Genomic DNA, 21,937 nt, shown 5'->3' with positions numbered 1-21,937 from the left:
CTCCAGATACTGCGGCCCAATACACAAATAGACGGGTAGTTTTTAAAAAACAAACCCAAGGAGGAGAGAAGCCTCCTCTGCCTTTCCTTTAAGGTAGAAAAAAATTTTAACCATCTAAATTTAATATGAACGGTTTAAATTTAATAGTTTTATTTTTATTTTTTATTTATATTTTTAAATTAAAAAATATAAAAAAATTTTAATAAATATACTAATCGATTTGACAGTCCATAATTAATATAGAAGCTTCAAATTTAATATAAAAAATTTAAATTTATTTTTTAGATATATTTTAGACAGTGTAAATATATTATAAACAAAACCGTAGATTTATTAAAAAATTTAATATTAATTTTAGACCATTTATATTAAATCTGAACTGTCAGATTGATAAATATATTTATTAAAAAATTTATAATTTTACATATTTTTTAATTTAAAAATATAAATAAAAAATAAAAATAGAACTATTAAATCTAGACCGTCCAGATTAAATCTGAATGGTCTAGATTTTCCTCTGCCTTAAAGGAGAGGCAGAGGAGGCTTCTCTCAAAGGAGAGAAGCCGAGTCCAAGCATTAGAGGTCCATTCTCCAGCAAACTAGCCAAACTCTGTGACTCATTGATCATTAATGTATCACCCTCTCCATTTCCTATGTTAATGGTTGCGTTACCCTTATCATCTTCTATAACAGTCCCTTCAACGGTAGAGGACACTCTAATAGCAGAAGGAAAACATATATATTCTATCTCTTCATTTGATTTAAATTTTGCCAACGGTGGGACAAAGTTTACAAAGACAATGTCTTCTATCTCTTCACTCAATTCAAGATCAAATAGCAATAAAATAAGGTCAAAATAAAGAGAATAATGTAGAGAAGAGATCATTTCAATGGATGGAATATTACTGGCAGACGGAGGCTCAACTGATATTCCTAAATGATTTGTCATCTCTTTATTAACGACTGATGCCAAAGCAGGATGACTTTGTGAAAACTTAATATCTCTTATGGTCAATGACATTAAGTGCTCATCATCAAACCTTAAGCTGTGTTTAATCGCATTAATCATAGCCTCAATTTGGTCAAAGCACTACTCACGTTGCTTCTAGGAAGCCATCAAGCTTTTTGTCTCTTTAGCCACATGTTTAATTGCCTGATGTAGCTCCTCAAGTTCGATCTCATCGACGTCTTCAGCCATTGAAGCAGGATTGACTCTCTCAACGAAAGCACCTTTGTCACGTACTCAAAAAAGGCAACAGAAAAAATAATGATAAAAGCCAAACTCAATGTATTATTCAACTTAAAAATGACAATCATAAGTCGTGTACAATAGAAAACAATGAAGTCTCGAAAAAGGAAATGCAGAAAGATAAGAAGATACAGAGAGAAAAGGGAGGCTTAGGGAGGAAGAATCAACAGAAAGGAGAAGCACAAACACAAATTCTACACACTCTTACAAACAATCTCACCTAATATATATCCCTAGCTTCACATTGTTCAAGCGTCTTTCCCATTTAGTTACTAGTAACAACATCATACAGAAGCACCACCTCCTAAGCCACGTGTTCATCTTGGGCCTCACAAATGCTATTTGGCCAATTCATGACATACGGCTATGATCGACAGAAGGAGAGAAACAAGAGCCATGAGTCAGGAGTCACAACAACATGACATGAAGAAGCAGAAGATCACGATACTAAGGCTTCATTTTTTTTTGCCCTTTTTGAAAAGGGGTGCCAGAAATTTAAAAAAAAAACCTAGCCCTGCATAATCAGTTCACAGGATGCTTTTGACATCCCTTTGTATTTCTAGCTATTTTAACTTTTGCCTATAAATTATTTTTAAATTTTTTTAATCATTCTTATAATTATTGAGCTAGCGAAAATTATTTAAAAGAATTACATTGAAGTCTCACACAAAAAAATTAATTATTACAAAGTCTATGGACAATTGAACTAAGGTCATCCTTAGTTCAATTATCAATTAACCTTATAGTAATTAATTTCTTATGTGAGATCTAGATGTAATTATTCCAATCTATTTTAGCATTGTTGCAAACAAAGTTCTGAACTCAATTTTACTTAAACTCTTCCTTACACTCTATTTTGCTAAAAAATAGCATTCTTGCAAACAAAGTTAAAACTCAAATTTGCTTAAACTTTTCTTTACACTCTATTTTGCTAAAAAAATTATAAAAGAAAAAAAATTTGATTAACATTCAATTTACCTCCTTTTAAGCATGTTGCCATATCTAACATCTACCTCTAATGTTAGAAGGGATTATACAGCCACAACTCAACTCAAACTCCAAGAACAAAGCTGGTAACCACTTAAGGATATATTTATATTCAACCTACAAATCCAAACATCACTTTCAAACCTCTATTATAATCAAATATCACAATTTTAGCATTTACAACTTTTTTTCCAAAGTAACAAAATCGCAAGTTGAAAATAGGAAACCAAATCAATTCCAGACAACAAAAAACCTTTATACTAGTAGGTAGGATCAATTATATAGATTGTACAATATTATTGTGCTCTATCATTTACCTAATTTTTAAAAATGTTATTAACTAATAGGTCTTGGTCAACTATTTCCAAAAACATTCTTTGGCCTTCTTTTACCCCTGTTAACAGGGCTCAAAGTTATTTATTACACTCTCTTTATTAGTGCATCACATGTTTTTCTTTATACATATCCAAACTATCTCAAATGTTTTTCTATCATTTTTCTCTCAATAGATGCTATGCCCAGTTTTTTTTTATACGTGCTCATTTTAGATTTTATCTTTATAAGTATGTTCGAACATCCATCTCAACATTCTCATCCTTGTTACTCCAACTTTATGCTCTTGTTGTTCCATTAGAGCCTAACATTCACTGCCATATAACATAACTGGTTATATAGTTATACGATAAAACTTCTCATTAAATTTATTAGGTACCTTACGATCACAAATAACTCCTTTAGCTTTCTCTAATTAAACCACCCAAATTGTGTCATATGTGCAATATTCCCATCAATTTCCCTATCATTTTGAATAATAGCTCTTAAATATCTAGACTTTTCTACTTGAAGTATAATCTAATCTTCCAATTTCACTTTTAGATTGCTACTGACTGACTTCTTATCAAAATTATAATGTAGATATTCTGTCTTACTCCAACTTAAATGAAAACCTTTTAACTCCAATGTCCTCTTCCATAACTCAAGTTTATAGTTAATTTCTTTTCTTGTCTCTACTATAAGAATTATATCATCCGTGAAAAGCATGCATTTGGAGATTTGCTCTTGAATATGCTCAGTCAAAATATCTTGGACCATATCAAAAAAGTAAGGGCTCAAAGATGATCTCTGATATAGTATAATCATTTTAAGAAAGTCCTTTGTTTCATCCCTGGACATTTTTATACTAGTTGTTACTCCTTATACATATTTTTATAGCTCTAATATAGGCAACTCATATTCCTTTCTTTTCTAAGACTTTCTAAAGTACTTCTATAGCTATAAAGTCATAAGCTTTTTTTTCAAATCAATAAAAATCACATGTAAATCTTTACCTTTATAGCGATATCTTTCTATTAATCCTCTTAGTAGATAAATGGCTTAATAATGTGATTTATAAATAGAATCAAAAAATGTTCTCTTTCTACCCTAAAAATAGAACCAAAGAGAGTAAGTGTTATTTAAAAATCATTCAATTTACCCTCAAAATACTATACATATAAGAGGGAGTATGTGTCATTTATATATATTTTTAACTATGTAAATAAATTTTATGAATTAAATTATGTGTCCTGCATTGATCTCGCTTTTTTTAAATGATAGGTTCCACACCGATTCTTTTTATTATGGATCCTATATTTATATTTTTGACAAAATATCTATAAATTATTTTTTAAATCAAAATCACACAAAAATTTAAAAATAGCAAAGCACTATTCAAATTACTGTATATTTACAATGTTTGATGTGCTTTACTATATATAGTATTATTTAAAAATCGTTCAAGTTGTCTTCAAAATGTTATTCATATAAGATGAGGTGGATATCTTTTATCCTGTGTAAATAAATTTTATGAATTAAATTACTGTCCCCACATTGATCTTGCTTTTTTTAAATGGTAGGTCCCACACTCACTTTTTCAATTATGGATCCTATATAATTTTTGACAAAATATCTATTAATCAATTTTTAAATCAAATCTAAACAAAAATTTAAAAATAGCGAAACATTATTCAAAACACTGTAGATCTATAATGTTTTGATGTGCTTTACTATATATATTGATGATGATTTATATTAGTGACTAATGTGTGGGAAAATATATATTATAAAACATGTTCTGCGTTTGAATACCTTAAATTCAAGAATGAAAACAAATATAACTAGGATTGTTGACATCTTTTAGTAAGTCTTTATGAAAATAATTTTTTTAATCTTTTTGCTTGGAGTTTGGTATGCAGAATGATGTTTGAATTAAGACAAATTAAAATTTTAAGGATATTAGAATTATTTGAAATACAATTCAACCTTGCTTACTTGAGCCCAGGAACCAGGTAACTAACCTGACTTAATATGAATTTGTCAAAGTCCAATCTAATCCTAGATGTTAAATGGCTTATTTTGCTTTAAAAAAAAAAAAAACTCTTATGGACTACTACTTGGTTTTGACTAACAAGTCAAAAATAACGTTCTACTCACTTTGAACGATAAAAAGGCAAAAACCTAAAAAACAACAAATAAAAAAAGAGCACGTCATTACAAGCCGGAATCACTAAAAATGTAAACAAAAGCGGCAAAATCTCTCTAACTACCGAATGAAAAACAGGGACATGTTCAAAACCGACCGTATCTTCCCCAAGACAAGCCCGACATTTCCTCACATCTTCCCCTCCTAGCCACGAAAACGTACAAGCCCTGTCTCTGTCGATCTCTCTCAATTCAATTCCACATTTCTCAAGGTTACTTCCCTTTGAACATATAATCTCTTCCTTTCCAAAATGTCAAGGTTCTAAAGAAATTCGGAACCATTAAACAGAACAGCGGTAAGAGTTGTAGCTCTCTTATCATCGTGAAAAGCTATGGGAATGATTTGATTCATCTAAGCATTTTGCGGGAGGAGGTGATTTCCATCAAGACCCATCTTTCAGAAAGCTTGATCTTTTGATCGTTCACTTGTTCTATGGATTCTGATTTCTGGACCTCGCGTCTCGCCGCCGCCAAACGCCAGTATGCGTTTCAGCAGCAGCAAAGTTCCCAATTAGGTTCGGTTTGAGCTTTTTCTCATTTCTTCTCCCTATTCTGGGTATGGTAAAAATCTGACTTTTAACTTTGTGGGGAGTCAGATCGGTTGGGAATCTATGATTTCGTCGTGGAAGATGATGTTCGGCCTGATTATTCAAGCTCTTATGAAGACGTTGACATCGCGTCCTTGTGTTCGAATCTCGAAGACGAGCACTCGTGTGAATCTAGAGCCACGGTATGATTCAATGCTACTTTTCCTCCTGTTTCGATATTATTTTCTTGGTCGCTAGCCTAGATCTATGCGTCTTTCTAATGTCTATTTGCTTAGAATTCACTAGAATGGTATATTGGTTGTATGCAATCCATCATTATTGTAAAATCTATATAGAGAATGGTTTGTTCCCATTGTCGGATGCCCAACTTGGAGAACTCAGGATGGGAATAAAGCTGTGAGTTGAACCATTTTGATGGATATTCAAACCTTTTTGCCTTACTCAGTTTCGGGTAAACAAAGAACTCTTTTCCACGTTACATGAACGATAAAACCCAAGTCAATGAACATAAGATATATGTGAGATGCTCTGCTCTGCTCTTCCTTCTCAAGTGACCGTTGTATTGTGTGTTGAAATCATTGTCATTCTCTTTTGCTTTTCCTCCTATTGTCTTTTGCAGATGCTCTACAATAATGAATGGCCAGAATGGGTGTGCGTGTGTGTTATGGCAAACGTGCACTTTTAATCCCTGAAATTTCACTCAAGTTATGTTATAATCCTCGGAGCTCGTTTTGGTTCAATCTAGTCCTCAAAGTAACAAAGTTTCTAGAAGTGTTAATTGTTGTTTTTTCTCCTCCAATGCCCATAATCTATTGACAGAAGCATTCAACGCAGCGTCAGAGATAACTTTATTCAGTTGAATAAAATGCTGACTTGGTAACTCAGATTCAATTCAGACATATACTTCAAAAAGACTTGAATAAGGATTAAGGCACAAACAAAAGTGATGCAGAGGTTGGTTTTTGGGTGCTAGACTAATAAGAAGAGACATGATGGTATAGCTTAGGGTTGACTTGGATATGAGTCTCTGCAATGGTGTCTTTTTTCAGCCTGTAAAGCCATATCTAATACCATTTCGACATTTAAAAAAGTTAATGAATGTTTAGGAAAAGGACAATGTCAAACCCTTTGAAGCTTTGAAATTGAAGACTACTTGGAGATTTGGGATCTTAATGTACATATAATCCATTTGTAGGCTTTTGTCCCATAGGCAATGAGGTATCAGTATGGCTCTAAGAATTTTTGGCCAATTTCTTTCAATCTCCCTCCCTCTATTTTTTTAATTTGGAAATAAAAAATTGTCTCTTTATGGAACTTCATGTGGTGGTAATATCTTGTAAGCTTAAAAGCAAAACAACAACAACAACCACCACCCTTATTCCACTAGGTTGGGCCAGCTACATAAATTGCAACATGTCATTTTAACCTTAAAAGCATGTCATGAAGAAATCCAACAGTTATAAAATATAGGTGACAATAGCTAGAGGAGAAAAACAAGGCTTGAGAATTATGTGAATTTGAGGATAAAGAATTTTAGCTATCACAAATTTCAGATGTGGCTTGTGTTGTAAGCTCCAAATTTATATTGGCTCATGATTGACATGCTTAAAATTGCGAACTTTTATTTCTAAAACTACTAGTAGTTGACTAGTTGTTAACTTCTATAGCAAATGTGGTGGTGGTGGTTGCTTTTGAGATGGACAAGTTTCTCATTTTTGGTTGGTTTGAAGAATGTTTCCGCTTGAATGATCTAAGGGAAAACCAAAGGATCTAAGATCAATGTATAGCCGCTCACTTCTTTGTGGTTGCTACTTGTAACACATATCTATATCTAATTCAACTGATCTTTAATTTTAGTTATAAGGTCTCATCCTTCTATTTTCTCCCATGCAGGTTTGTCCAATATGCTCAGTTAAAGTTGCGAGAGACATGTTAAGTCACATAACACTGCAGCATGGACACTTGTTTAAGATATCCTTTATATGTAATTTCCATTTGAAATTGCCAGCCACAGAGATATTTGAAATTGCTAGCTTCTTCAAATCATGGATTGTTATTGTCGGACACTAGATTAACTCAAAAGCTGTAGTTTCTGGCAAAGGTCTATAAACGGCTTTACTGTACCTTTTAGCACAAAAATTCTTGTCTTTAGACCACTCGGCCATAAGGCTTTGATATGATGTCAAATGACAGTTTAACTCAAACTTTTAATTGATAACCAACCAATAGACAGTTTTAATATAATATCTAACAGTTTAATTGCTTCCCTTAACCGAGGAATACTTACAGAGACGACGCAGGCTACGTAGAGTTGCTGTTCCAAGCAGCCAGGCATTATCTGTTTTGGGTCGGGATCTTCGTGAAGCTCATTTACAGGTCCTTCTAGGCAGTGGCGGCGGTGGCGGCAGTAGTGGAGGATATCGATCAAACAGTGTTAATACATCCAGTGCTGCAGCTACTGATCCATTCCTATCCTCACTTATTTTTAATGTTCCCGCTTCTGAAGCAGAAGATATTTCAAAATCCGTGTTAACCGGTGCTGAAGACTCTTCTCCAAAGAACCCAGCACCATCACATATATGGAAATCAAGGTACTTTTAACTTGTAATCATAGTTATTGTTAAGCCATGGTTATGCTTAGCTAAACATAGTGAATTCAAGGCCAAATTGAATATGTTGTATGAGGTCAGGCAATTAACCTAACTAGCGTAGGATCGTTTATTCAAATGAGAAAGAGTTGCACGATGAGTGTGACTGCGTTTGGAGCTCACTTTTCTCTTCTTTAGTTTTTCAGATCTTAATATGACTAATCACTGGTTGTGTCATATTCTGTAACTGTGATGCAGCTTTGATGGCTCATTGAGTAATGAAGAGAGAGAGAGAAGGATGAGGCAGGCTGCAGGGAGATCTGGGTTTGTGCAGGATTTGTTTCTGTCAACTTTGTTGGGCGACTAATGAGGAAGCTGCAAATTGCCTACACAAATGAAAAGTGAATCCCATCATTCTGAAGGATCTTGTTCAACCATATCGCTGCACTTGAGGCTCAAGATCTTCCTTATAATTAAATTGTCCACATACACCTTTATTGGACAGACAAACACCAATGTATTATTTCTTTCATTGTTGAAGAGAGAAAAAAGTAAACTAGTTTTTTAGCTGTTAATCGGTGCTCCTTGTAATCTATGAATCTGCTTGCCATGTACAATGGGTAACTCATGATTAATTCTATTTTTACTATAATCGAACTTAGAAATGTGTAATTTTTTTAATTTGTCATTTAATTTATGCTACAATTAATAAAATAAATCGATAGGAATCTCACCAAATTTTGAGCAATTTTTTTTCCAAATGAAAAAAATATCTGATTGCATGATGAAAGATTTCTTTTTTTTTTTTTTTTTTTGCAATAAGTTATACTTCTTCTGTTAAAAAATATAAAATATTTTTAATTGAATTTTACCTCTTAATAAAGTAGTTATTTATTTTCAAATTAATCATATCATTCTATATTTACCCCTATTTAATAGGTATTTAATTTAAAATAAATATAGAATAATTTATTCAATATAACACTTTTAAAAAAATGATTACACTTTAAAAAAATTAAAAGTATTTTATATTTTTTAACATTCAACTCTTAAAAAAATGCTTTATATATTTTAAGTAAGTTAGTATTTTTTATAAGTAGTTAATGCTTAATAACGTAATTTATTTTTCAGATTATGCAAGTAACATGGGTTTCTATATGCATGTTTGAGAGATGATTCATTATAGCGTGACAAATTAGTATTTGAATTTCGATTGAGAAAAACGCTTATATTTAAGTTCCTTGGAATTGATTTCATCAATTGTATAGTAAAAAAATAAAAAAATTGAGAAGCTGCTTGGATGAACATGCACCCGATCCAAACGCGGAAGGAATGTTAGTTAGTTGTTGACATGACCAGATACAATAATGGCTTGATTTTTGGGGCAGTATTCACAATGAATTGAACCTGCGATCTTATTTCAATTATATATTTTAAATCACGTATTATTATATAGTTTAATCATGACTTAACATCTAAATTAAATTTTACATGATACTGTGTCACGGGTCCCACGTTAAAAGTACCACAAATAGTATGAAGTTTATAACTTTAAAAGACACACTCTCTCAATAAGTTATTCACATTACATAATGATCTATTGATCAAAACAAAAAAATTAGTGATTAGCAATACCAAATGATCCGCAATGGACATACTTCACAGAATATTGATTCACGTGGTCGTCAACTCAATCTCACCGACCAGCCTCACTCACTGATCAACCAATTAGGACCTATGAATGGCAGGTGAGCTCAAAACGACGACGTATTCTTCTATAATCCTTAACCGCCCTTGTTAATCTCGTTTTTTATTACCTCTTTATCCCAATACCAACCCTTCTCTAATCTATTTCTTCCATCGCTTTTTTGGCCTCCCATTTTCTCTCTCCTCTGTTCCACTTCTGCTTCTGAATCTGCTTCTTCTTCAACTACAAGGGAATGATGATATGGTTAATCCTGCTGGGCTGTACTGGGCTTGTCCTCCTCCTTCACGGAGCTAGTTTTTTATTCCACCTTCTCTCCCCACACCTCACCCTTCGTTCTCTCAGGTCCTCTTCCATCTCCATCACTTCATTCACATACTCTGTTTTTAATTCTTCCCTTTCGCTTCCACTAATTACTTTTCCGCAAAATATGTATCAGCTTCTGCCGAAATTTGTTTTCAAATGCACAAAAAGGTCAACCATTTCGTGCCGGTGGGTTCTGACTGTACGTTTATTTCTTACGTTTCATTACAGTTTCCTAGGATTTGCTGGGTGGTAAAGTGAAGACGACAAGATGAATAATTCGCAGAGACATGCTCGAATGTTCTCACCAGATTCTTTAAATTACTCAGATTCTGATGCAGCTAGCTTGTAGTTGCTGCCGCTGATGATTTGTAAGGATTTAAGATTTAATTGTACGTAGCATTTATAATAAAGTTGAGAAAGAGCTTTCTCCTTCTTATTTAGTTATATTGTCACGCGAGCTTCAATATATGTATATAGATATAGATATAGACATAGATGCTTTTAGCATTGGCTGTTCTAGGAAGTACGAAGCATAGATCACGATACAGGTGATATGATCTACTCTGCTAAATTTCGTAATTAGAAGCTTTCTATGATCTGCCCTGCTAAATTTCGTAGCTACAATCTTTCTGCTACGGCACAATTTTCCAGATCAAGAATGTGACGAAGAATGATTGGAGGACGACGAAAATGTTGAATCTGCAGGATAATGGTTGCGCCAATCGTGGGAGAGATAAGAACAAATGTATTGCCTCACATGAACATGTAGGGATGATAATTAATATGACGAAAGTCACGTGGTTGAAGAAAGTTAATTAATTACATAAGCAGATATCCACTTTTCACATGTATTTTTTAGTTACATGGTTCTCATTCATATGCTACACTGGGTAGTTTCAATCACGAAAGCACGTGACACAATGTTCTCGCTATATCTCCAGAAATTCACCTTATCCAGAAACCACTTTAAGGTTTCTTAATTATTTGGAACTTATAAGCTATATAAGCTCAACCTTCTTGAATAATCTCTTCCTCTGGTGACGTCCCCGTAAAGGCTCCACTATCTCCATGGAAGCCTCACTGGGTCCAATCTGACGAACCTGTAGCAGTCACGCACGACGACATTTTGGTGCTTGGGCTGAAACAAATTTGAGAGATATGAGAGCAGCCGATTACGTGTGCTTCAGAATTGCTTGACTCAGGATACGTCGACTATTAAAATTAGGCGACGGATTGCAGTCTAGAAATCTCCGAAATATCTTACGTCATGTCATTATATTATTTCTCTAACATATTTGTGGCCTACAAAAAAAAAAAAATCAGTATTTTAATTTTATTTTATTCTGAGCATTGATGTTGGATTTTACGTCGCAATCACCACGCCGCTTATCTTCATCGTGATCGTTACACATACCTAATTAACTCTTTATTATATCCATGACCAGTTGACCAAGTCTTTAAGATAACGGCACACCTCAACTCGAAGAATTATGGGTTAAAACCTCCTTAATTTTATGAAGTTGAATTTGATAACGGTGCTCAAGCATTAAATGCACGTATCAATTAAATTATTAAAATTTAAATTAATAATTTTAATTTCGCACTTTATTTAATGAATAAACAAAATTATTTAAACTGTTATATATAAATTATAACAACTTAGATAACATAAGCACTTTACAGAATCCAGATTTTTAATTTTGTTATACTATAAAATGAAGGGACCATTCTTTTAGGTTTCCCCCCTAAATAAAGCATAAAGATCAGGATTTTCTTCAATAAAACATCAATGAAATATATACACATTCAAAGTTATGGGAATGAACAAATACTTTTGCAAGAGAACTAATTTAAGAATAAAATAACAATTAAGAAAGTAGTACGAACTTATTATACTTCAAGAACACATTCACCAGAGTAAATTTGCAGGCACACTAATCTCAGCATATTCGATCCATCCCACAGAATTCCCTACCTTACGGACATTGACCCATTTATACTTAGTAGACATACTATCTCACTGCCGAAGACGGACCTAGAAAACACGACAATGCATTCATACTTTCTAACCAGAAATCTGGATGGTTTTCACATCAGGCTTCTTAACCTTTTCCTTAGGAACCGTGACAGTAAGAACCCCATTCTCCATTGAAGCCTTCACCTGCTCCATTTTAGCATTTTACGGCAGCCTGAATCTCCTCGTGAATTTGCCGCTTTGCGCTCAACGCGATGCCATCTATCGTTCTTGTCTTCTTTCTCGACGTTCCTCTCTCCACCTATCTGAAGCACCCTATCCTCTTCAATCTCGACCTTCACCTCCTCCTTCTTATTCCACCGGAGTGCTGACAAATGCAGAATTTTCGGGAGACGAAGTTGAGAGAGTAGAGGGAAAGGAAAATCCTTAAAAGGATCCCAAACGTCGAGAGAGAAGGGATCGAAGATGTTGCTCCGTCGACCACCGAAGAAACTCGGGATCAACGACATCTCTTATCAACAGAAACTACGAAAAGGGGATATCGGAAGTGAACTGATGAAGTGCGTTTTGTATACAACTTTTGCTTGCTTTCTCCTCGACGTAAGATGGAGAGGGGAACTGGCGGGTAAAGTAATGGGAGGATAATCTAGTACTTTCCAGTGAAGTTTTGAGAATTCTAGAGTGTTTGCGGATTTCTAATGCCACCGCCCACGGACCTTGAAGGAACTGTTCAGAATCCATATAGTTTCTTGGGCTCTCCAAGCCCAATTAATTCTTGTTTTTATTTTTAATAATAATAAAGAATGGTGAGCGCGTTTTTAACAGAAATCAAATCACAATTTAATTCCATCCTCTCATAAATTACAAAACAATTTGACTTGATATAAAATTACTCATATCAATAAAATTTAATGATTACAGTTTACATATTTATTTTTTTAAATGTAAATATAAATTTTTAAAAATATTATTAATTAAATGTAGCTTTAAATTCATAATCATTTTAATTCTCTTTCTATTTAAAGGGTAATCGTCAAAAACATTATTAGTAAAACCTTAGAAGTTTTAAATTTTCTTATATGTTAGAACATGAACTACCTCTAATATTATTTATAATACTATACATTGCATGGGATGTTATTTTTGAAACTTTTTTTAATAGTTAGATGGTGAAAATATTTACATATGAAGTAGTTATATGCCTAAAACAAAAAGACATAACTATTACGAAAATGAATAATATTTAAGGATGATGGGAGGAAAAAAAATTGTGGTAACAATGTTATAGATAAATTTTAAATGCCTATTTGATGATAGATAATTTGTTAACATCTATTGTGAATAAATGCAATCATTCGGTGCACTAAATAAAGATTAAACAAATAAAAAAAAGTACGACATATCAATGAATAAATAATTGTTATACACCAATTAGATTTTTAAAAACCTCCTTGTAGACTACTACATCCAAGGTGACATGGGCTTACCACCTGTATCAAGAATTAATATACTTAATCCTTTTCTATTCTGCACTTTGCACTTGAAATAGAGTTGAGCATACGTCGTACAAGAAGATTTCTAAAAGAATAAGCAAACTCTTCATGCAAGGTGTGGGAAAACTTTGGTATAACCTGCGAAATTTCGACTTGGGCTTCCAGCATATTGTCCTTGTAAGTGTGATAAAGGGTTAAATAAATAATGAGTAACCCAAAATGAAAAATATTTAGTGAACAACACACAAGACATAAATTAGAAATTAGAATTGGAGATAAAAGAACCACACCTTTGTATCACACGTAATGAAGTTAAAGTTTTCAGTTACCACTGTTGATCGAACCTTCCACAAAACATCATACATCTTTACAACATGCAGCTTGATGGGTTGGAAGTAGTAGCCTTGCTCTAGTTCCAAAAGCAACTGAACATCTTAAGAACCAATCATGAATGTCTTTCGAAAGATCAACAGTCTACTATTCAAGCTTGAATGGAGCTTGTGTAATGTTCATATAAGGTGAAAGGATGTTTTTATATATAGAATAGATTGAACATGCTCAAACAACCACCAACTTCACATTCAGGCCACGTTAGAAGACAAAGCCAAAAATGTAATAATAGTCAACCAATCAATTAAATGAAATTAGGCAACTGGTTTGTGAGAAATATATGCAATATTACAAATTAAATCAATTCTAACCCATGTGATCCATAATCATGATAATCATCATGTACAATCAAATGTAAAAGTGTAATTAAATTCGATTATTTGTTTTTGATTGACCATCACCACAAATCTCTACACTAATGATTGTATTTTCATTAGTTATACATTCAAATCACCACAAATGATTATATTTTCATTAGCTTCATAATGTGCAATTAGGAATTTATTTTGTTCCATCCTCAAGCCAAATTATATTGAGATTAACATTGAAAGCGACATGTGTCAATAAAGGAAAATTTTATTGATTTGAAATCCTAAGTGTGTATGTGTGTAGGTTTCGGGTGGGGGGAGTGCATGTATAGCCCTTTCAATATCTATGTATAATGATATCATACATATATTGAGGGAAATCCAAATAAAGTTATGGTGATTAAAAAAAAAAAAATCAATCGTGATGTAAGAAACATGAAGATAACTATTAGTGCCGAAAAGGTCAAACGGAGGAAGACCCGCATATAACGAATTGGGCTTACAGGCCCACAGTCGTTGGTGTCCAAAGCTTGAAACTCGCGAAAGGTATCTCAAAATCCGAGTCCTAACTCGCGAAAGAAAAATCTGGAAAAGTTGAGGCCTTTCCGGAAAATCTCCTCCCATTGATTTAAATACCGGATGTATCCGCCTTCGTGAACGTCAGAGAAACATCGCTACCGTCATTGATCAAGCAGCAATCCCAAGCAGCCGAGCACTTTCCGCTCTCTCTTTCTTTTGTTATTCTTATTTAAATTCGAATATTAGAAAATGGCGTTGATTCCAAGTTTCTTCGGTCGGCGAGGGAGCAACGTATTCGATCCTTTCTCGCTCGACGTATGGGATCCCTTCAAGGATTTCCCTTTTCCCTCTGCTCTTTCCACTTCTTTCCGGGAAAACTCTGCATTTGTGAGCACTCGAATTGATTGGAAAGAGACGCCAGAAGCCCATGTGTTCAAGGCGGATCTTCCTGGGTTGAAAAAGGAGGAGGTGAAGGTCGAGGTTGAAGATGAAAGGGTGCTTCAGATAAGCGGAGAGAGGAACGTCGAGAAGGAAGACAAGAACGATAAGTGGCATCGCGTTGAGCGAAGCAGCGGAAAATTCATGAGGAGGTTCAGACTGCCGGAGAATGCTAAAATGGATCAGGTTAAGGCTTCCATGGAGAATGGAGTTCTCACTGTCACTGTTCCTAAGGCAGTGGTTAAGAAGCCTGATGTCAAAGCCATCGACATTTCTGGTTAAGAATGACATTCTGGATTTCTTGGTTTTGTATTGACGAATATACATGTTTTTGTGAATGAGTCTTCAATTATCTATGTTTGTAAAATCGGGTGTTCTGCTTTCTGGTCAATGTGAGGGAGAGCGTCGTGTTGTGTAAGTTGTAACGCTTATGTGTGTTTGTAAATTTTCATGGTCTGTGTTGTTTGAAATAAACTGAGTTGGTTTTTCGTTGTTTATTATTTTTACTTCTTTCCGCAAGCAATTCATTCAAGTTCTTTGTATATGAAAATTGCTTATAATTATTTAGCATCATACTGGTTAGATAAGGGGGAGGCGGAATAGAAATTGGTCGGTTAGTTTTGGGTTGCTCGTTGAATTTCAAGTCATCCTCGTTTTCAAGATGTATTTCATTTTTGGATCCTTGACTTTTGTTCTTTGCAATTTCCCACCATGGGTTAACAAAAGTTGCACGCCATTTTTAGAATGTGGACTGAATCTTTGATTCAGATGCTTCCATTTCTAGTTGCGTGCTTCAAGGCGTGGAGTTCAGTGGCCTCTCATATTCGATCAGAGGTGAGACATCCAATGAAGGATTTGGAAAAATTTTCAGCTTCAGGGAGATATCAGATCAGTTCACCTACGTCGAAAAATCGCCAGCTCTAACTTCCAAGTTCCAACAAGGGTGAATTTAAAATTCAAAGTGGCAGGGAAAAAAAAAAAATTGAAGACTAAAAAAGCTGAATTAGAGCAGGGATAAATATAACGGGGGAGACCCACAAAAGAGAGACCTCAAAAAAAAATTAATTAATTTAAAATAAATTTTAAGTGTTAAACTTTAAAAAGTTATAAGTTTATCTTAAAAATTTATAAATTTATTTTTTAATTTTGTAATTGTCTTGTAATACATTTATAATTTATTTTTAACACGGTTAAAGAAAATTTTTGCTGTTAACATTTGAAATATAAATTATAAATTTATCACAATAGAATTGTAAAATTAAGAGATTTAGTTGTAAATTTTTAAATTTGACACTTAAAATTTAATTTAAATTAATTAATTCTTTTGATTTCCCTCTGACATTCTCCCATATAAAAGTCTTCAACCATCATGATAGGCCTACACAAAGTACTAAATAGTATTAAAATTTGACCTAACTTAAAATTTAGTCTCTTTTATAAAAAAGATTAGGTTAGATATCTTGTAGTTCAGTTTTATCTAGTAATAACCTAAAAATTAACAGGATTGGACTTGGTCCTCTATAAGAGATAATAACTCATTTTAACCTGATAAACTTAATTAAGATAATAAAAATATCTATAATCATAATAAATTTATAATAACTTTCAATAACATGAAAAAAATATATTTCTGTCACATTTCAAATGATTTAAATTTGTAATTTTAACAAAAACAATACTAAGTAAACTTATACAACACTACATTATAACAACAATTTAAAAATAAATTTAATAAAGCTTCATGCACTTATCTTCTTAACATCAATTGCATTTGAAGCATTTATTAAAAATAAATTAATTATAATTATATTAAATAAATTAATAGAATGAGACTGGATCAAGTGATTCAGATGTTCAATTTTCTATTTAATTCAACTTCAAAAAATAATTTAATTTTTTTAGTCTTTTTAATTCTAAAGGATCAAGATTTATATGAATCGAATAGAATATGATGATCTTAAGTCAAATTGGGATGGGCTGAATTGAAAGAGTTTCGCACAACCTTACATCACAAGCTCTCTTCCACGTACGAAATTGGATAACTACATGTACTTTTATTCGTCCCCATCCCAAAACTAAAGCCTTGAACAAAATGTGGGAGAAAATAAGAGGACACAAGAAGAAATGGAACGCTGGGAAGCAGCAGCAACCACCAAATGCCAATGTGTCATGCCCCTCTAGAAGGTCAAAACTCAACGAGAAAGTGTTTTTCTTTTTCATTTGCAAAAAAAAAAAAAAAAATCCAAGAGTGCGTATTTTGGATAGAGCGTCTCAGCTCTCCAAAAAAATCCAATCAAAGTGGGGAAAATTACTTAGAGATCCTATATAAAAAATTTATCTACAAATTTTTAACACTTATAATTTTTGGTTGTGATGTAAAGACAATACCACTTTGTTAAAATATATCAAATTATATCTGAAAAAAGAATGCATTTATATTTATAAAATACAAAATTTGACTTATTAATTAAGAATTTTTATTTATAAATTATGAAGTTACTATTGTAAGTGAAGAATAAATATGACTTCATCAACCTATTATTTATAAAATATGAAATATAACTTGTAAATTAAAAATTTTTAATTGGAAATTATAAAATTACAGTTGTAAGTGAATGATAAAAATACATGACAACTTCAGTTTGTTATCTATAAAATATGAACTATGGCTTGTTAATTAAGAATTTCAACATTTAAATAGTGAGTTATAGTTGTAATTGAAGGATAAATATAACTTTAACTTATTATTTATAAAACATAAAATATGATTTGTGAATTAAAAATGTTTACTTATAAATGGTTAATTCAAGTTGCGATTGTAAGTACAGGGTAAATATAACTTCAATTTGGCGTTTTTTAAATTTTTAGTAAGTAGTGGGTTAAAAAAATTTTCACCTAAAATTTCAATTACATTCAAGTTTTAATGGGCTTAACTGTATTTTTCAAATTCATGGGACTCACTGGTAGATAAGTTCTTTATATGAGATCCATACGTAATTTTTCATCAAAGTGTGGTCAGTGTTTTTTCAGAAAGTATCTGCCAAAAATTATGAATCCACCTAGCCTGTTAAGCCAGGCATAACGGAGATAAATATTCCACATTGTACCTTGGTTTAGATCCGTAACCAAGTTCTGGCCAAAAAAGATCCGTAACCAAGGAAAAAAAAAAAACATATTTTGAAAAATAGACTTTTTTGGGCCGCAGACAATAGACACATATTTTATAATATATTTATTATAACAATTACATTGATTAAATATAAAAGCTCATACAAAATTCAATTATGTGAAAGTATAAAAATTCTCGTATATATTAACTTTAAATTACATTTGTCTTGTTTTATTCATGGAATTTAATGATAATTGCGAATATGAAAAGCTGTACAAGTGTTCTGGAAAAAAAAAAAAAAAACAGAGAGATTGAGATGAGAGAAGTGAACAAGACAAGAAAGAATTATGGAAGAAAATAAGGAGTTATTCTCATTCACAGAAAGCTTACAATCACTTGGTTCATGCTTCTTCATATTTATAGTTAACAAGTCCTTAAATTCTATAACATGAGTTACATACAAAAAATTAATCTACATAATTATAGAATACATAACATGTATTAATAATGGAAAACTCTCAATAGGCCATTCATATGGTAGGTTATCAAGTTTTAATTTAGAGAATGCTAAAGGACAACTTTAAATGTTATGGATATCCACATTTATATTACAATATTATAACACTCTCTCATGGATGTCCATAAATAAATATTATGCCTTATTAAAACTTTACTGAAAAAAATTCAATAGGACAAAAACCTTTTGAAAGAAAAAGAGTACACTACACATATTGAAGATGCTTTGTTAAAAACTTTAATAGAAAAACCTAATGGAACAAGATCTTAGTTAAGGAAAAAACAATATAGCATGAACTTTACTCCCCTATAAGGATATCAATTTAACTCCCGTTGATAATAGCATTACTTCTTGTTATTGTATCTCAATAAAGAATACTAATTTCTTAAATGGATTGTTGGGAATGCCTTTTCAAGCAAATATTTAATATAGTTGAACTATTCATGATTCAACGTCATTATATAATATTTTTTAAGTACATTCCTCTAACATATTTTCTGAATATATTGAGTCATTAATATATATTCTCCATTTTCCTTATACAAATGGTTTCATAGAGTTATAACATCAAATCTTTATTTCATGATCCATTTGTGTACCTACAGGCACTCATTTTTTCTAGCAAAATTATAACATATGCAACATCAACAAAAAAATTTGATTATTAGCATAGAATAAAGGGGCTTTTGCACAGATAGCCCATATTATATGATTAAGTAAAAGAAATAGCCTATCCTTTTTTAAATTTTAAAAATAACCTTTTTAATATTTAGATTATAATTAATTTACAAAACAACCATTTTCAATATCTGCTTTTTTCAAATACCATGAGATTCAAAATGCTAGAAATCTATGAAATGAGAGAGACAAACGCAAGAGAGAAGACGAAACTCAATGCGAGAGAAACTAACGCAAGATAACAGTAGTATGAGTGAGCCACAATCACAACAACAAGAAACAAGCGTAAGGTAAGATACATTGACAATACTCGATGGAACGGGGCACACTAATGAGGAAACGAAGCTATAGATTCATAATTTTTTATTTTATTAATTTAGGTATTGGATTCTCTATGATAAGTTAAGAGTCCAAATTTTTTATGAAATATGTTTGATCTGTTTTGAGCAAATGATTATATATTTTTTATATTACTAATTTGCAATACTACATCATTAATATATGATTGTATATCAATTATAAACAAGTTTATGTCTAATTATTTAGTTATGTTGATCTACAATAGTATATCAGTGATATACTATTATATATAACTAATATATAAGTCATATCAGTGAAAACTTACTAATTTATTTATCATTAATATAATGCCATATATCAATGATGTGGTATCATAAATCAATAATGGAGTTTTCTTTCAATATCTAATGTCCTCTTCATAATATTTTGGAAAAATAGAGGGGAAGAGAGAGGAAAATCTCTGTGATGAAGATGGTGATACAGAAAAATCAAATCAAAAATTTTGATGAAAAGAAGCACTGTACAAGAGATGAATATGATAATTCATGAAAATCAGATTAAAAATTTAGTGAAGAAAATATTCAAAGATGATAAATCAGAGAAGGAGCATGCACAATATGATTTTTAATAATAAAAATAAAAGATCCAACAGTTAAAGATTAATTAAATCAGATATATTTTGTTTTAATAATAACTTTATTTTGAGGATAAAAAAGAAAAAACACATCTAATTGATTTTACAAATGGGCCATATTTTAAAATATTTAAAAACCTCATCCATAATTTATAGGAGTTGTATTTTTTGAGGTCATCAGTTAATTTTCTCTAGAATAAATACACAGACTTCTCAACCATTAAATTCAATATATATCATAAAAAATTCTAATGATTTTGAAATTATGGGATATTGAATAATTCAATTTATAAGTCAAATAAAATGTAAAATTATACAAATTTTTCAATGTACATCCGTTGAAATAATTACATATACTCAAATTATTTTAATCCACATAACAAATAATTGTTTTGGGCACGCTTCTGGGATTTTTTTCATGTTTCAAGGATTTTCATATAAATTTTACTATTTAGTGAATTATATGCATATGCTATAATATTCAATAGATGCATAATATTTCAATTTCATATACTATTAGACTAATGATATATAAAAAAAATTCACCACAAGATAACATACTTGATCATGATCATTATTAGACCATTGTGAAAATCTTTATTTTCATGTAATGTTTATATATCTAATAATGTTTACACTTCAAGTGTTTGGACTACATGTCCATGATTTTCATATATTTAAAATAAATGTAATTATACTAAAATGGCATCATTTTCCTTTCCTTTTCCTTTGGCCAATCATCTTTTCATATACTTTTCAAAATATATTTGTATACAAGATCCTCATTTAATCACGTGATATTATTATTAAAATTATTGTCGACAACTTTATATTTTCGATTCCATTTTTCTAATTGTGACATAACTTTTTAAAATCTCTTTCTTGCTTTCAAATGCCTGAACCTCTTTTGTGGTTTTCATAATCAATTATGTCTTGACCCTCTTCTAGAATGTTTATCTCCTCCGTATGATCATTTTAATTATTTTCTCCTTTTTTAAGACATTTATATTTGGAACCGATTAAATTTTCATGCTTCATGCATATCTCATTTTCTTTTACAATCATTGGAGCATTTCGACTAGAATATGAGATTTAATAATTCTCACTTTAACTAATAATTATTTTGCAATATTTTCTTGAACCCTTGCTTCTCAATAATTTGGAAAGGCTACTCATCACAAATAATAAACTCAATAAGAGCTATTCTGCATCACTTCTCATTGTAAACATAAGGGACTAAACCCTTCCTTGCCCACTGTTTGTCTCACCAGGTGCTAAATAATTCAACGTGCTTTGCTCTCGATTTGATTCTGCCTTGTGAGGGTTTTTAGTGCATTTTGGTAAATGTCTTTTCAAAGAATTGGTTTCATGCTTGATTGGCTCACAAGTGTAAGTGATGCCACATTGTTTACAAGCTGCCCTGAGTTTCTTCTAATAGTATTTTCATAAAGTGGTCTCAAATTATTGAAGACTTAGTTGGCTTCCTCTCAAATTATACACTCTTTTCTGGTTCTTTTCTCATTTTACCTCTAACTTTTGCTTCTTGAGGAGCTTTTGCTGTATCAGTAATAGGCGAAACATTGGATGGGGGAAGAGGGGTTAGTCCACTTGGAGTAATAGGACTAGGTGCAATAGGTATAGGATTCAAGTTAGTTGATATATCAAGATTAAGG

General features: G+C 31.8%; 2 protein-coding genes, 1 long non-coding RNA gene and 1 pseudogene across 4 annotated transcripts; 3 read left to right on the top strand and 1 right to left on the bottom strand.

The window, feature by feature from the left end:
* The first annotated feature begins 4,833 nt into the window (after positions 1-4,833).
* Positions 4,834-8,549, top strand: LOC129297528 (protein DEHYDRATION-INDUCED 19 homolog 4-like). Of its 2 annotated transcripts, XM_054935859.1 has the most exons (5): positions 4,834-5,271; positions 5,353-5,486; positions 7,198-7,275; positions 7,588-7,895; positions 8,151-8,549. In XM_054935859.1, exons 1-5 carry the CDS (start codon positions 5,190-5,192, stop codon positions 8,257-8,259), a joined length of 711 nt encoding a protein of 236 aa, XP_054791834.1. In that variant the 5' UTR covers positions 4,834-5,189; the 3' UTR covers positions 8,260-8,549. The 2 variants fall into 2 exon arrangements, with proteins under 2 accessions (XP_054791834.1, XP_054791833.1); XM_054935858.1 differs by lacking the exon at positions 7,198-7,275 and having other exon boundaries at positions 4,837-5,271; positions 7,594-7,895.
* Positions 8,550-9,761: 1,212 nt separating this feature from the next.
* On the top strand, positions 9,762-10,765 carry LOC129297527 (uncharacterized). Its single transcript, XR_008590211.1, has 2 exons — positions 9,762-9,942; positions 10,132-10,765. It is a non-coding gene; the product is annotated as an uncharacterized LOC129297527 (long non-coding RNA).
* Positions 10,766-11,758: 993 nt separating this feature from the next.
* On the bottom strand, positions 11,759-12,454 carry LOC129297530 (class I heat shock protein-like; annotated as a pseudogene).
* Positions 12,455-14,721: 2,267 nt separating this feature from the next.
* LOC129297529 (17.3 kDa class I heat shock protein-like) lies at positions 14,722-15,523 on the top strand. Its single transcript, XM_054935860.1, has one exon. The coding sequence runs from the start codon at positions 14,838-14,840 to the stop codon at positions 15,306-15,308; it is 471 nt and encodes a 156-aa protein (XP_054791835.1). The 5' UTR covers positions 14,722-14,837; the 3' UTR covers positions 15,309-15,523.
* The last annotated feature ends 6,414 nt before the right edge of the window (positions 15,524-21,937 follow it).

The sequence above is a fragment of the Prosopis cineraria genome, unplaced genomic scaffold (genome assembly GCF_029017545.1).
Source record: "Prosopis cineraria cultivar Desert tree isolate PC_DT_omini unplaced genomic scaffold, ASM2901754v1 PC548, whole genome shotgun sequence".
Classification (NCBI taxonomy): domain Eukaryota; kingdom Viridiplantae; phylum Streptophyta; class Magnoliopsida; order Fabales; family Fabaceae; genus Prosopis; species Prosopis cineraria.
The sequence above is the reverse complement of the archived record's forward strand: the minus strand, read 5'-3'. Positions and strand labels throughout refer to the sequence as shown.

Coding starts and splice junctions, on each gene's coding strand:
- LOC129297528 (XM_054935859.1), top strand. CDS start 5,190: ATGGATTCTGATTTCTGGACCTCGCGTCTCGCCGCCGCCAAACGCCAG. Junction 7,276..7,587: donor AGCATGGACACTTGTTTAAG/ATATCCTTTATA, acceptor ACCGAGGAATAC/TTACAGAGACGACGCAGGCT. Junction 7,896..8,150: donor TCACATATATGGAAATCAAG/GTACTTTTAACT, acceptor ACTGTGATGCAG/CTTTGATGGCTCATTGAGTA.
- LOC129297529 (XM_054935860.1), top strand. CDS start 14,838: ATGGCGTTGATTCCAAGTTTCTTCGGTCGGCGAGGGAGCAACGTATTC.